At 31.1% G+C, this 17,251-nt stretch overlaps 4 protein-coding genes across 4 annotated transcripts in view; 1 reads left to right on the top strand and 3 right to left on the bottom strand.

The window, feature by feature from the left end:
* Positions 1 to 1,779: 1,779 nt before the first annotated feature.
* Positions 1,780 to 2,643, bottom strand: LOC106319964 (kunitz-type serine protease inhibitor DrTI-like). The gene has a single exon (XM_013758346.1). The coding sequence runs from the start codon at positions 2,585 to 2,587 to the stop codon at positions 1,919 to 1,921; it is 669 nt and encodes a 222-aa protein (XP_013613800.1). The 5' UTR covers positions 2,588 to 2,643; the 3' UTR covers positions 1,780 to 1,918.
* A 10,873-nt stretch (positions 2,644 to 13,516) lies between these two features.
* Positions 13,517 to 14,387, bottom strand: LOC106319973 (kunitz-type serine protease inhibitor DrTI-like). The gene has a single exon (XM_013758352.1). The coding sequence runs from the start codon at positions 14,323 to 14,325 to the stop codon at positions 13,657 to 13,659; it is 669 nt and encodes a 222-aa protein (XP_013613806.1). The 5' UTR covers positions 14,326 to 14,387; the 3' UTR covers positions 13,517 to 13,656.
* A 1,764-nt stretch (positions 14,388 to 16,151) lies between these two features.
* LOC106319961 (uncharacterized mitochondrial protein AtMg00810-like) lies at positions 16,152 to 17,091 on the top strand. The gene is made up of 2 exons (XM_013758343.1): positions 16,152 to 16,638; positions 17,084 to 17,091. The coding sequence occupies exons 1-2, from the start codon at positions 16,152 to 16,154 to the stop codon at positions 17,089 to 17,091; spliced, it is 495 nt and encodes a 164-aa protein (XP_013613797.1).
* Positions 17,092 to 17,173: 82 nt separating this feature from the next.
* The window catches only part of LOC106319960, a gene marked incomplete at its 5' end in the record, with an annotated part of 6,577 nt that continues 6,499 nt past the window's right edge, over positions 17,174 to 17,251 (bottom strand). Inside the window, 1 exon segment of the mRNA XM_013758342.1 lies at positions 17,174 to 17,194. Within this exon segment, the coding sequence (XP_013613796.1) occupies positions 17,174 to 17,194 (21 nt within the window).

Raw genomic sequence — 17,251 nt, 5'->3', positions numbered from 1 at the left:
GACAGTAATAAGAAAAGATTAATCTTTCATTTGTGCTAAATAGACCTCTATATTAATCAGCTGTTGAAAGTACTTCAACGCACGTCACATTCTGGTCATTCATTTATTCTCGTGATGTTGTTGGTTTTAGCAGTGAGGGTTGAAAATAGAGGTTTAGAGTAATCAATTCAAACTTCGAATTCAGGCATGAGAAACACGCGAAACGGTTCATGTTAACTAACATATAAAGGATGATCAAAATAATAGATGGGAAGAAGCCAATAACTTCATACAGAGTGATAGGATGGGGGAAGGGATCCAAAGTATGAATGATTCTATCTTTGTTTTCTTTTTCTGTAAAATAGTTACTAAAACGAAAAAACATGAAACCAAATTCTATCTGCCGGACTAAAACGATTTTGCAAGAAAACTGATGACAAAACAAAATCTCAAAAATAAGAAAATTCATGTTTTGTTAGTAAACATGACAATAATAAGAAAAAATGATGGTGTGACATCCGATTTTTTTGTATATAAAGGTGCATGTTGAGATACTTAAAGAAAATTGTTTTGGCTATTTATATTATTAAAGTGTAGTTATTTTTTAAGTCATTTATCTAGAAAAATTTCCAAAATTAAACGTCTTTGATTTTAAGTAGTGAAATGATGAGTAACCAATAAAAAGTAGTTCGCGGTGCGAATGAAAGAAAATTTATGAGAAAAATTACATGATGATCGTAAAGTCTGTAGCTGTAAGTAAATGTTTGAAGCCTTCGAAAATTAAAGCTTCAGACCTTTGGACAGGATGAGCCCACGGGCCTAGAAATAAAGCGTTGTGGGCATACAAGAGGCACAAACAGAGGCGTTGCAAAGTTGTATCTAAGCTGGCTAAGCTCGCATCTGATCCGAGAGGCGGTCAGAGACTAGTCTTGTTCCGCAACAAGAATATTGCACTAGCTATGTGAATGGGGTGATTGTATATGATTGAACTATAATCGTAAAAGAGTGACCTACAGAAATTAATTTTCTATGCCGTGCAAATGAATTTAACTCTAAGAAAAGTTACATGATAATTGAAGAGTCAGTAAATAAAAAAATGAGCTTTTGAAAATTAACGATTCCGGCCATGGGAAAAAGTGAGCCCACAAGCTTTGAGAAAAAACATTATGGACACACGAAGGGACGGAGAAGAACGTTGCAGATGAGTTGAGTAAAATTTTCTCAATGAATTACACAGAAGAGGGAGCAAAATGCAGAGACACTTTGCATAACAACATCTCCAATGCAGCGATGCTAATAGAAAAATATATCCAAAAGTAACTAGAAATGGTTTTGCTAAATGTAAGAAGATACAAAAGGTTAGAATCAGCTAGAGTCAATCAAGGCAAAATAATAAAAACAAGGTTGAGTCCAAAGAGTGGATGCATTAGGCAATGAGCAGGAATGAGATCCTATTAAAATTGTAGCCAACTCTAATAGGATGGAGATCCTATTTCTAAAGATAATGTTATCAGTCTTTTTAGTGAAGATTGCCATTTTTGGATATGTCATTCCGTACAAACTACCACAGTTTTCACAAAATCCGAGAAATTTCGATTGGAATTCTGGATTTATCTACTATATATCACGTACGGTGTATTTTAACGATTGAGTGAAGGGCAAAAAAAAATAAGAGACTTGGAGTTCAATTTTACTTTGATTGGTTATAGGTTTAACCAAAAATGGATATTTGGTAATATGTCAGTATAGAAATTAGGACCAGATCATTGGTACTGTGTTGTAATGTAAAGTTATGTCTCATAAAACGCTGAAAAGCACAGATTTATTTGACTTGTTATGAAACTAAACAGAGTTCACATACATGCATGCGGGTTTTATCTCAACCCATTATCTTAGCCATGGACGAGTCTCAGGCTTTTCACATTACATGATGTTGACACTAGTAGAATGGGAACATCCTTAGACCTAACTTCTCAACACGAGAAGTGGTAGTAGTAGTAGCCGTACTAGCATCATCATCAACCTTCACGAACTTGACGTATAAGGTCTTAGCCACGTCATTGGTGACAAGTAGCTGTGGTGCACTCAACCAAGCCCCTGGGGTGGTTCCAACGGTTCCGTATGAGGTGGTCAATTTGTAAGTGTGTGCTCCTGTAGCCTTTTCTATCTTAAACGCGCTATTTGGTCTCTCCAGTTTACCACCGATGATAATAGCAGGCTCCTTGGCAGATGAGGAATCATCCACTGCCCATAACTTGGAAAACTCGTTGCATACAGGCCAGATGTTGGACACAAACCCGATGATTATGTCGGATGATGTGTCAATGGTGTATCGGCCGAGAATGTTTGGATGATATGCGAATCTTACAGGCAGGCCCGGTTGGTACGGAAGAAGTGTTTGGGTAATGCCAAGTGGACAAAACGGAAGTATGTTAATGGCGGCTGGAACAAGACCACCGCCGTTGTTACTCTCGGTCTTAACCGGCTGGATGAAGTATTGTGCACCGACATTAACTGGATTTCCGTTGGAGTCCTTCACCTCCTCAAGGCCGTGGGTGCAGACAGCTGCACCCATCAGGAGTGTAATAACGAGAAAATAAGTCTTCATTTTGATTGTTTTGTGTGTGTTTTGGGGTTTGAGTGAGTTGAGTTGTATAGAGCAAATACATTGTACCGGCATTTATAGGAAGTTTCTGCGGTTAAATATAAAAGTGCATGGTGAATGTGACAGTAAAAATCCTCTGTGGTAAATAAAACTTAAAAGGTATCTATCAGCTTTCAATACTTTTTTGGCTTTTTCCTCATCTCCCATTATGATCATTCCCGTGACATCGGTTGGTCTCTACAAATCTACGGTAGCTGATTCAAACTTCAATTTTCAGCACGAGGAACATGCACAGTGGTGCATTGTAACTAACATAGAAAAAAAATACGAACGATAACAAAACCAATAACTCATGGGAAGAAGACAAGATTTCGATAAGGATGAGTGAAAACATCGTACAAATGAATGTCAGCATCTTTGTTTCTACCCACAATCGTTTCTCTAAATTTATAAACAAGAATCAGAAAATGACTTTTACCTTTTTACAAGCAACACAAATAAGTGACTACAGAAAATTCACAATCAAGATTTATAACCAGAGAACGATCCGAGTGCAAAGACAAGGAAGAGTAAAAACATTGTCTTAGTGAATTATACTGAAGAAGAGAGGAAGATGCAGAAACATTATGCATTAATTAGTGGACCATATCCTAATTTGTCTGGAAATTAAAACCCCACACACCTACAGCATCAAGGATTTACATATCATAAGGTTAGCTTTTATTCGCTTCTTTTCAATGTTTACTCGATTTTTTTTCTGTAAAACAGATGATTCTTTTCAATGTTTTAATCATATCATAAGATGCTTTTATTGGCTTCATCGATGAGCTTATTCAGTGGCATTCTTTTCTACGTAAATATAGACTAGGCTGTAATTAACAACACAACTGTAAGTGAGAATAGAGACGTATAGTAAAGAAAGGAAAACAGGGGACTTTATTTCTAAATATATATACAAAGAGAACAATCCAGAAACTAGGTTAAGGACAGCACAGAGGTGACGACAGCTCATTGTCTTTAGGCAACGGATATGAGCGCATCAAATCGGTTGGAGAGAGGCATAGTCAGCCCCGTACACTTCTGTCTCTTTGATGCTTTTAGCTGGAAACTTGACCGTTGAAAACTCTGTTTCATGGGCTTTACTAGTGCTTCAGAAGTGTCTTGGGCTGACAATGATACCGTGAGGGCCCCGTCTCTATTCTCACTTGCAACAACAACTACTTTGTAATCGAGTCGGACAATATTGAAAATAAATAAAGTATCAATCTTATGTTATTTGTTCATTGTTATGAAACTCATTACTAAATCTTATATGTAATGAAAACATGTACTGGCGTTGTGTCTCGTGTTCTCTCTCTGCGAATCTTTGGTTATGGGAGCACACTGTACGCAAAGGACCATATGCTTAATATCAGCGAGCACAAAACAGGGTTTAGATACTAAAAAAAAGACGGTAAACCTTTCCGTAGAGATAATGTGAAAAGTTGCGGTGGCCACGCGCCGTGTTTATCAGCGGATTCAAACTCAGGTCTCTTAGAAATCCAGGGAACGCCCTGTGCCACCGAATAATAGAGAAGAAAAAGATTACCACAAAAAATGTTTGGAAGAAGACGAGCAATAACAATTATCATGCAAAAATTCCTGGGTAGGTCCTCTAATACTCCATTTTTCTACTTAGTCCGTACACACAACAAATAAAAAACACACAAAGTTTTGGAAGATTCGGTTTTCCAAAATAAAACTAATCTAACAAGGTCTAAGTTTTACTATAGGAATTGTATATTTTTGGTTATTCTAAAAAGAACAAAAAGGATAAAAATGGAGCTGGACACTGATTTTTCGAATACCCCCAAAACTGTTAATCTATCTTAGTATTTTAAGTTTTTGTTTGGAAATAGAGATAGCAATTTAAAAAAAAATATAGTGTTGTTTGGAAATACAGATATCAGTAAGTTAGGAAAAAAAAGTAATGACTTATGCTATTAAAAAAATTGGAAGTCCATTACATTATATTAAAAAGTAATGGACTTATGTTATTTGAATACATATTCAAATCAAAATAATAATTTAAAATTGATTTATATCGAAAATTCATTCAAAAATATACATATATACAAAAATTGATTTTTACTAACATATTTTCCAATAACCATTATAATTATAAAAATATGAAATTTAAAAATATAGTATATGTGATTATTTATATGATTGTACATATAAAATATTATTAATTATAAGATTACTTATTTGATGGTACATATAAAATACAATTAATTATACGATAACACATATTTTTGTAACCTATGATGACACATATAGGATATATAATAGTGATTAGAGGTGGACGTTCGGGTTCGTTTTCAGGTCTGTTTGGGATTTCGTATTCGATTCAGATTTTTGAGGATTTGGTTCGGATTTGGATAACCAATTTAAATTATTTTAAAAGATTAAAATTTATTATATTCTTTAATTTTTTAAAAAATTATAAACAATAGAATATATTACATATAAATTTGAAAAACATATGTCAGAGTACCTAACTTAACATATAAATTGGTTTGGTTTAAATATTTGGATAGAAAATTAATAATTATTTAAGTATTTTTGGAGTTTTGAGTATATTTTAACTATTTTACATATTTACGTTTGATTATTTGTATATATTTTCAAGTATTTAAACGAACTTAAAAGTATCATATATATTTTGGATGTTTCTATATATATTAAATCTAAAAATAATTAATATATATAAGTATATAGATCTATTTTGGATACCCAAAATACTTCGGTTCGGATTAGGTTTCAGTTCTTCAAATACCAAAATTTTGAATAATTCGGATGTTTAATCAATTTTTGTTCGGGTTTGATACTACTTATTCGGATAGAGATTGGTTCGGTTCTTCGAATTCAAGTTTTTTGTCTAACCCTAAATAATGACATAAAAAACAAATAGCATCTTATTTTTTAAAAAAATACATCCGCTCGGACGCGCGGATCAAAATCTAGTTTTTATTAAGATTGTTGAACTCTTCAAACGGATATCAAAAATATTTGGAGATAAAAGATAAAACTTGTTGAGATTTCATATTAGAAATTTTTTTTAAAAAACAACATCCCTATTATGTACTATTAAAATACTTAACTCACCCAATTATTATCAATTGTCTTTAATTTGAAAACTTATAACGGTATGATAGCATTGTATAATCCAAGTAGAATGGTCAAAAAAAAAGTTTAGTACCAGTTCGAAAGTGAGATGCAGTACGAAATGATCTGATAAGTCATTGTTTTGAGAAGACATGTTGAGATCGCACATTAATTAAAAGTTTCGACCAACATTAACTATAAAGGATTTGTGCCAATTAAGTGACATTATTTTAGATCGAACAAGTCCCTCTGATACTCCAACTTTGTTTATCTTGAACCAGCACGCTCCACAAGTAACTCTGAAGAAGGCAGAATAAAAATTCTCCTTCCGTTAATATAGATAACAACATATAATAATATAGAATAATACCCTACACAATCTCACTTTTTCCAAATTATTTCGAATTTTAACCCGGGTGACAGGTTAAGGTTTCAAGCACACTTGTACGAGTATTTGTTTTAACTTTTAAAACATGCAATACATATTTATTGTACAAAAATATTGTTATATTTTATTAAGGACAACTAAATTTGATCCGCAGTATTCGTTTTAACTTTTAATACATTTAATATATATTTATAGTACAAAATATTGTTATATTAGCGTTGGATTATTATTTATATTGAAAGTTATTTTGTTTCTTATTATATATTATTTTTATCAGTATTGAATGTTGTTTTAGAATGAATGTGTTTAGGGCATATAAAATTATTAGTAATTAATTATTTGAAGTTTTAGTTGTTTAATTTTAATTTTATATTATCCATGTACATTAATATTTAAATTTTAAAATATATATAACATAAATGGACTACTTATTTTTGGACGGGAAATGATATGTTTTAATGTTTATGGAATGGTAAAAATGATTTTATATTGATTTTATATCATATTATTTGTAATAATTTATATATATATATATACACAATTACTTATGGGTAAAAATAATTAATTATTTACTTTTTTAAAAGATATAATATCATTTGAAACAATCATTAATGCTGACCATATATAAAATTAGTTGATTGTATATTTTTATGGAAGTTTTTGTTAAGATTTATTAATGTTAAAAGTTAAGATTAGTTAGTTTTTAGTGGCATTAATCGTCATTAAACTGTTAGTTTAAGGGTTAGATCAATTTTGTACTTTAGTTTTAATAATATATCTATATAAATTAGTTTTTTCCCTTTTTATGATAAGTAGCATGGAGGTTTGATGACATGTGTCCCAATATATTTTAGGTCATTCTTCTTTTACATTATTGCAATTTGGCTTAGTAATTTTTAATTGTGCACTGTAATCTTTCTCACACTAACCATTATCATACAAAGTTTTATAATCTATTTTATTAGTCACTAAAATTGAACATGAATAAAGAAAGAATAAAAAAATATAAATATATTTTAAATATTTAATTTATTCACAACTAAAAGAATAACATAAACTTTTACTATTTTAATATTTTCTATTATTTTATTTACAAATTATTAATTTATTTTACTATTAAAAATCATAAAATAGCTAAACTAAAAAAACTAGAGTACGACACATAATCTAAACCTAAATCGCCATAATCACAAAGAAAAAACAAAATATTATAATAACACTAACTCAATAAATGTCTAGAACACAAATGAACGCGATCAAGCACCAACGCAAAAAAAAACAAAACAAAAAACGGATAAGAGGAAAAATAATCATCGGAAGACCAAAGTCACCACGAAGCAGAAAAACAAATGCCTGAAGCACAACTAACAAGTAAGAGGTAAGAAGCAGCTCACAAACAAAACAACTACATACAAGGCGCATATACCAACGAAGAACCACAAAGCTTTTAATAGAAGAGACCAAAGATCCAAGAGACTAACTTCACACACTTATACAAAGAGAAGTAGGAGAAGAAGAAAAATAATCTAAGAGAGGGAGAATGAAAGTTAACCACCGAGAAACCAGAGCTCAAGTTTGAGACAAGAAATAATCTTCCAAGTCCACAAAACATACACGAAGGAAACACTATCAAAACCTGGAATGGCAAACATAGCGAAATGGAGAGCCACCAAAGACGCAACCAACGAGATAAGAGAACAAAGAGAGAAAGATATATTAAACAAAATCAGCAAACTGTGGAACCATCCCTGAGCTATGAAGATAACATAAAATTCAGATAACCAAAAACCAAGACGGGCAGGACTATCAAGGCAAGCGAACTACAAGGAAGACAACATTAAAGATAACTAACCTCTGGCCCAACCCAAGGTGATGTAGTTCCTAACATTAGCCAAATCTAAAGAAGAAGAAGAAAAATATTAACCATAACAACGTACAACACCATGAGAAACAACCGCACAGCTGAGAACTCAAAAACTTGACCTACAACAAATATCAAATAATCACACAAGAGAAGAAGACAGAGGAAAACAATAGAAATGAAGGTGAGTCTTTTTCCGGTGATAGTAAGAGACACCGCACACTGAAAATGTAAACAAAATACATAGATGGTGACGGTTCAAGTCAAAATATGCCGAGATGGCAAAAACATCTTAAGAGAATAATGTTCAATGTTGTTAAAAGAAAAGAATAATGTGAAAATATGTGAAAATATGAAATACAATTTTGACACTGAAACCGTTAATGTTAGAATCAACAAATGCTTAAATGCAAAATTATTGAAATTCAATATGCTTTACAACAGAAACTCAATTCACCACTAACAAATACTACTATACACACAACAACATATTGTCAAAAAAAAAAATACATAAGATATTAACCTATAACCTAATACTACATAACACAATAAAATATTAAATCATGTTCTTCACAAATGAATACTGAACACATAATAACATCATCCAAAAACATCATACATAACAACAATAAAATAATATTATGCGCGAAGCGCAGACACACCCTAGTATAGAATATAGATGGTTTATTATTTCTTACTCTTGACCAGGTTCGTTATAAACCCATTGGCTAACAATTTAGCACATAGGTACCAGTAGGCATTCGGGTACCCATTTGAGTTTGATTTGTATTTTGTTCGAGTGATTCTTGTTTTGAATTTTTGGGACTAAAGATTTAAACTCTATTCGAGTATTTATAAATTTTGATTCAGGTTAAGTTCAGATTTTTGCGAGTTTGATTCAGATTGAGATATCTACTTTAAAAAAAAAATTATGTAAACAAATAAAAAAAAATCTCAATATAATTTAAAATGATTAAAATTCAAAATAATAATATATATCATATAAATTTGAAAATGTAAGCTAAATATCTAAATTGATATGATAACTGATTCAGATTATATATTTGGATGGAAATCAAATAAATAAATATTTAAGATACTTCAGTTTTTAAGTATTTTGAATATTTTGGATATTTAATTTTAGATATTTCAAATAGTTTACTCTGAATACTCATAAGTATTTTAGATATTTTAAATATTAAATCTAAAAAGAATTAATATATTTAATTTTCTAAATTGTGATTCGAATAAATTGATCAAGCCCTACACATGCTCGAGCAATCCCACCACATTGACACCAACCACTTATTTTTGACGCCAGGTTTGTTTCTGTCATTTTTTTTCATTCTGTTGGCTAAATTGTGTTTGCTTAAATAATTAATGAAATTTTCATTTAGAATTTTTAAAAAATTGTGAACAATTCTAAAAAGTTAATGAGAAACGGAGAGAGAATAAGATTTTTTAAAAGTACTTTAAGTAAACTGAATTAATATTATATAAACTAGGCAAGGAATCCCTGCGATCACATGAGAACTAATTTATAAAACTAAATATGCTTTATTTTATAAAATAAACTTTTATTAAAACTGTTTACAGTTGTTTTGAGAAAATATATGCATTACACAATTATCTTGCATACAACTATATTCTTTTATTGAAATTACTAAAAATCAATATTTTTTTATTTTGGCTGTAATATAATTAGAAATATGCTCCTCAAATAAGATATATGTTTTATTATCCGTTTAGCTAAGTTATTTAAGAATTTCAAAAATTATTTATATTACCTATTATTAATATAAATAATACATGATAAGACAAATTCCTTTGTAGGATAACACAATCAAATTTTTATTCTATTGGTTAATATACAAGAATAATAACTAAAATTTTACATATTTATATTTGTTTCTTCAAGATACTTGATAATCAATTAAAAATGGATCTCTTTTTTATTTCAACTACTTATTTAGTTTTAATTATGATTTGTCAATATTACGAGTCCTTATAGAGAGTTAAAGATTGTAATGGTCAACAACCAAAAATTACAATAATTAGTCAAAAATTATTATTGTTAATACCAAAAGTTGCAATGGTTCATCAAAAATGTCTATCATTACCAATAATTTTAATGGTTTACCATATAGTTGTAATAGTTCATCACCATGCAAAGTTTACCATCACTAATAATTGTAATGGTTTATAAATATATAATATCATAAAAATAATTAAATTACCCAATTATGCAAATATGTGTAGACAATGTTAATATTCTTTAAATGTATATAAAATAGATATCAAAATGAACTAAAAATAACTCAATAAAAACTTAGGCAAACTTTAGGATAAAAAGATATATCTTCAGCCATTTTGAGAATCCTTTAAAATATATGATTTTTATAAAATAGAAAACACATCTTTAGACAAAATATAAATATTAAAAAATCTATAAGAAATTATGATAAAAGATAATTTCTTATACATTTTTTACAATCATTTAAAATTCAATGTAAATTTAACATGAAAAAACACATCTTTATAAAAATACATTTCCTTATATATTTAACAATCTCTTAAAACTTCATTCAATATTTAGGATGAAAAGACACATCATTTCACATATTCGAAAGGATAACTAAGAGTTATAATGGTTAATACCAAAAGATGCAATTGTTCATCCCCAAAAATTGAAATGGTCCATCACCAAAATTGCAATATTTCATTTTATCAGTTGAATTTTTTTTATCTAGAAAATTGTAATAGTTCAGTTAAACAGTATCAAAGATTCAATTAAATCACTAATAATCATTTCTTATTTAAGTGTACTTAGATATTTAATTATAAATAAAACATATATCAAACCCATTCATAAATAAAAATGTGCATATATAAGAATATTTTTTTGGTTTACATTTTCTTAATACTTATCTATTAATAAATAAAATTATCTAAATAGACCCAGACATTTTATCTGAAATATGAATAAAAGAAATTGAATCAAACAGTAAAAACTGCACCAATACATGATTATAAACCATAAAATATAATTTAAAAAATATATACTTAATTCTTTTATATATAATATTATAAAATACTTAAAGTACCCAACAAACCGAATCACCAGAATATTTTTTAAGAAAAAATTTAAGATTCTTTAAAATGTACATAAAATAGATAGGAAAATGAAAGAAATCTTTGCAAATCTTAAAACATATGCAGTTTTTAAAATGAATAGGTACGTTTTTAGAAATTTCTAATAACCTATTAAAAATTTATTCCAATTTTCATAATAAAAAGACACGTCTTTAGACAATAAGATAACTTTTTAAAAATCTATGCAAATCTTAAAATAAAAAGACATATGATTAAAAAGAAAATTCCTCAGACATTTTGACAACCACTTAAAAACCAATGCAACTTTTAAGATAAAAATGAAAATCTTTAAACATTTTTGAATAATTTTATTATTACATTTAAGTTTTTTCCATCGCTAGTGGTAAGAATCGGTATTCGAAGATATACACCTCGCTTTTTCTTTACTTAAATTAGCACATGATAAAAATTAAATGTAATACGATAAATGGTTTTTGTATCAGAGCCAATCTATATTTAGTTAATTCAATATTGAATACATTCTCATTCATGAACATATACAGTTTCATCTGTTTTAAAGAGTGTTCATGAGATTTGTTTTAATCATAATGTAAGTAATTTGGCATCAAAGTACAACATCGTAAAAGAAAGAAAATATTAATGATAAGGTATCATCCGAAAGTACGTCACTCTCGTAATGATTTACGATGCCATAAGCTTTATGTGCCTGCCATTGTTTTCTTATTTTTCATTAAAACGTACTTCTAGAAATTGATAGTGTATAGAAAAGTATAATAGAAAACATAGCACATTGCCGTTTCACATGTTGGTGTCAATAAAAATACTATTAAGAGGTATGAGATTTAAGAAACGCTTAAGATCATTATGTGCAGTTAACGGCCAACCGGTTGACGCCGATTTGATTTGTAAATAGCCGTAAACTGACTCACAGAATAGTTGCAACCTTTACTTCATTTAATTTTTATAAAAATTTATGATTGGATAGAACACTATAAGGAAATTAAGTGTTGTGTTTTGCTTAAGGTTCCATGAAGCAATACGCATCTTGTATGTTATGTATATAAAATCTGATGTCATCGTACGGTTACGACAACAATGAAAATGGGTTGTTGTTGAGATGTTAAAAAGAATAATTAAGGGTTAGTGTTTGTTGGTTATGTGGCCAAGTGTATGGTTAAGGAACATGTAAATTTATAGTGTTTTATTAATTTAAAAAGCTATATATAGAAAACATGTTTAATTTAAAATGTTTCCACTGCATTTTAGAATAGATAATCTCTGTTATGAAATATTAACAGAATATAAAAATGATTATGTTATCAAATTAACTTAATATTAATTAGGAGATACATGAATAGCAACTAAAGTTTTTGTGTTTAGTTATTTGTTTATTTGAGATCTTTGATGATCAATTGAAAAAGTGAACTGTTTTTATCGATATTTCTTATTTGTTTTTATCTATGATTTGTCAATACACACAACTTCACAACTTTTTATACAGAGAGTTATAGGTTGCAATGATTAATAACCAAGCATTGCAATGGTTAGTAAGAATTATAATTGTTAACACCAAACATTGCAATGGTTCATTACCAAAGTTTACCATTATGAATAGTTGCAACGGTTTATCATAGTTGTAAACGTTCATATCAAAAGACTACAATCACCAATAGTTTCATAGTTTATAGATTATATTATAAAATATTTAAATTATCCAAGAACTTAATTATCTGAATATTTATAGATACTTTTAATATTATTTAAATGTATATAAAGTAGATAGAAAAATTAACAAAAATATAACTCATTAAAAAGTTATGCATATTGTAGGATAAAAATATTTATCCTCAGCAATTTTGCGAATCCTTAAACAATTATGCAGTTTTTAAAATGAAAAACACATATTAGACAAAAAAAAACTTTAAAAAAAATATTAGAACAATTTATGATAAGATATATTTTATACTTTTTTACAGTCTGTTAAAACTTATTGTAACTTTTTTAACGACTAATTTTATTAATTTGAAATATCGTTTATTGTAACTTTTAACATGAAAAATACATTTTTATGAAAAGACACTTCTATACATTTTAATAATCTTTTAAAAACAAATGCAATGTTTAGATTGAAAAGAATATAACATTTCAACATTAAATTGGATTGCTATTATCAATAGATTAATATTAATTGTACAGAGCTACAATAGTTTTCATAAAATCCGAGAAACTTTGATTGGAACTCTGGATTTATCGACTACATTTCATGTACGGTGTAGTTTAAAAAGGGCAAATAAAAATAAGATGTTTCGAGTTCAAATTAACTTGATTGGTTAGGTTTAACCAAAAATGGATTTAGGATCTTTTGGTGATATGTCACGAGAATTTAGAAATATAATAAAAGGTGTGTCTCATAAAGCGCCGGAAACACAAACTTATTTGTTTGATTTAATATGAAAGTAAAGACGAGATCACATACATGCGTACGGGTATTATCTCTCAACCCACATTATTCATGGCCGTGGACGAGTCTCAGGCTTTTTACAATATATTACATGATCTTGACTAGTAGAATGGGAACATCCTTAGACCTAACTTCTCAACACGTGAAGTAGCAGTAGTAGCCTTAGTAGCATCATCATCAACCTTCACGAACTTGACGAATAAGGTCTTAGCCTCATCATTGGTGTCAATTAGCTGTGGTGCACCCAACCAAGCCCCTGGGATGGTTCCAACGGTTCCAGATGAGGTGGTCAACTTGTAAGTGTGTGCTCCTGTAGCTTCTTCTATCTTAAACAAGCTATTTGGGGCCGTCCGTTCACCACCTATGATAATGGCAGGCTCCTTGGCAGCGGATGAGGAAACATCGACTGCCCATAACTTGGAAAGCTCGTTGCATACGGGCCATATCTCGGACCTAAACTCGATGTTTATGGAGGTAGATGTGTAAATGTAGTCTGTGCCGACAATAACTGGCTCATATCCGAAGCTAACCGGCAGGCCCGGTTGGGAGGGAAGAAGTGTCTGGGTGATGCCAAGTGGACAAAACGGAAGTACGTTAATGGCGGCTGGAACAAGACCACCGCCGTTGCTCTTAACCGGCTGGATGAAGTATTTTGCAGCGCGCTTAACTGGATTTCCGTTGGAGTCCTTCACCTGTTCTTTGCCGTGGGTGCAGACAGCTGCAGCCAACAGGAGAGTGATGAGAAAAGGGGTCACTGAAGGTTTCTTCATTTTGATTGTTTTGTTTGTGTGAGTTTTAGGGTTTTGAGTGAGTTGTGTTGTGTTGAGCAAACACATTGTACCGGTATTTATAGGAAGTTTATGCGGTAAAAATTAAAACCTCGTGGTGTGACAGTAAAAAAATCATCGGTGGTTTATAAAACTAAAGGTATCTATCAGCTTTAATACATTTTGGCTCTTTCCACATCTCACATTATGATCTTTCCCGTGACATGGGTTGGTTTCTAGTGTAGTGAGGGTTGAGTGTACGTTCACTGATCGGAACTTCGATTTTTAGCACGAGGAAAATGCACGGTGGTGCTTAGTAACTAACATAGAATATAAAGACGAACGATAACACAACAAATAAGTCATGGGAAGAAGACAAGATTTCGATAGGGATAAGTGAAAACAAACGTACGAATGAATGTCAACATCGCTTCTGGCCACAGCTGTTTTCTATTAATTTTTTTAAAAAAATATTAGCTAAAACAAGTGTCACAAAATGATTTCTACATTTTTGCAAGCAAACAAATAAGTGACGACAGAAAATTTACAATCAAAATTTATAACCAGAGAACGACACGAATCAAAGACAAGGAAGAGTAAAAACGTTGGCTTAATGAATTATACTCAAGAAGAGAGGAAGATGCAGAAACATTATGCATTAGTGGACCATCCATATCATCATTTGTCTGGAAATTAAAACCCACACACATACGACATCAAGGATTCACAGTTGCAAGACACGTGTCCCTTACTCTGATCCTTTCAATTGCTCCAGTTAGAATCACGTATGCACTTGAGATTTTTTTTTCTGTAAAATGGACGATTCTTTTCAATGTTTTAATCATATCACAAGATTAGCTTTTCTCGGCTTCGCCGCTTAGCTTTTTCTAAGGTATTTTCTACATAAGAATATAGTTGATGTACGTACTACGTAACAGCAGCTACTTTGTAATCTAGTTGGAGGATATTGAAAAAAAATAAAAGTCCCAATCTTTTGATATTTTTGTTCATTTATGGAACTATCACCAAATCTTTATATGTAAATAAACCAATTAATGAAGTTGTGTCTCGTTCTCTCTCTCTCAACAAAACTTTGGTTCTGGGAGTACACGAAGGACCATAAGCCAAAGATCAGCAAGCACAATTGCCTTTAACGACTGCCTTCATGAAAAAAACGAGTATCGATCGAGTCTTCTCTGTTACAAATGAGTTCGGGTTTTGACCTATGTGAATGTGAAGGTATCGATCAGAAACTTTTCTCTGCTGTCGTGTTCCAAATGATAAGCATTCAACTGCCTCCAATGATTGCCTTGGAAGACACATCGAGCTTAGGGCATCATTACTCGTTTTTATAGGAAGTTTATGCGGTTAAATTTAAAACTGCGTGGTGTGACAGTAAAAAAACATATGTGCTAAACAAAAACCGAAAGGTATCTATCAGCTTTAAATACGTTTTTGGCTCTTTCCTCTTCTCACATTATGATCATTACCATGACATCGATTGGTTTCTAGACTCTACGGTAACTGATTCAAATTTCAATTTTCAGCACGAGGAACATGCACAGTGGTGTATCGTATTAGTGAATGGAAGTCTTTGGGCCATAAGGACAACAGAAGACAATGGTGTTATTACTCTATGCGGATGACATTCTGTTGACTGGCAGTGATGAAACTCTGTTACTACCACTTGTGGAGTCATTAGGAAAACGTTTTCCAATGAAAGATCTTGGTCAGCCAAGCTATTTTCTTGGTATTGAGCTACAATCTACGGAAGGGGAATGTTTTTTCATCAATCAGCATATGTCAAGGAGATACTTCATCTTACGTCAATGACTGACTGTAACCCTATGCCAACACCGCTTCCGTTAAGACCAGACTATGAAGAATCAGAACGGTTCTTAGAGCCTACTTACTTTCGGAGTGTGGCAGGTAAGCTTCAGTACCTAACAATCACAAGGCCTGACATACAGTATGCAGTGAACTTTGTATCTCAGAGGATGCATTCGCCTACTACAGCTGATTTTGGATTTCTAAAACGCATCCTACGATATCTCAAAGGCACTCAAACGCTTGGTTTATACATTCAAAAGGGAGAGCAACTTCAACTCTCAGCCTATTGTGACACTGATTGGGCAGGCTGTAAAGAGACAAGAAGATCTACAACTGGCTTTTGTACACTGCTAGGGCCAAATTTCATCTCTTGGTCAGCAAAGAGACAAGCAACAGTTTCAAGATCATCTACAGAGGCTGAATACAGAGCTTTAGGGGCTACAGCTCAGGAGATTGCGTGGATATCTTTCCTCCTGCGTGATCTAGGCAAGCAAGACTCCTCCAGACATAGGACTTGTCTAAAATTGTGTTTAGACTTAAGAGATTACTTTGATTGAAAGCTTGTCACCTAGATTGGATCTTAGTTACTTGAAGTCAATTCCCAATACCCATGGATTCACTTGTCTAAATTGATTAAAACCTTGTTGTATTGCTCTGTTTGCTATTGTTACTTGTCACACACTCACCACTATTGAATCTGCTTAGCTTAAGAAATGACTTGTATTCTCACTGATTCACATCACTAGGACTGGTTCGACATTCACCCCACTATACTACAACATTTGCAATAGGCAGAAAAACCTATTATCAAATTGGCGCCGTTGCCAATCCTAGTCTGATTATGACATGGAGTTTGAGTCTTTGCTTGAGACTGAGTTTTACTTTGTTTTAAAGTTACTAATTCTACTTCTTCATCTACTTGTGATCGCAGGTGCATGAACCTAAGAAGTAGAGGCACTACACATCTTTCTCTCTTTCAAGTGTTTTGATATCTGTCAAGGGAGTAAGATGTGTAGTGCCTCTACTTCTTATGTTCATGCACCTGCGATCACAAGTAGATCAAGAAGTAGAATTAGTAACTTTAAAACAAAGTAAAACT

The sequence above is a fragment of the Brassica oleracea genome, unplaced genomic scaffold (genome assembly GCF_000695525.1).
Source record: "Brassica oleracea var. oleracea cultivar TO1000 unplaced genomic scaffold, BOL UnpScaffold00722, whole genome shotgun sequence".
In the NCBI taxonomy this organism is placed as follows: Eukaryota; Viridiplantae; Streptophyta; class Magnoliopsida; order Brassicales; family Brassicaceae; genus Brassica; species Brassica oleracea.
The sequence above is the reverse complement of the archived record's forward strand: the minus strand, read 5'-3'. Positions and strand labels throughout refer to the sequence as shown.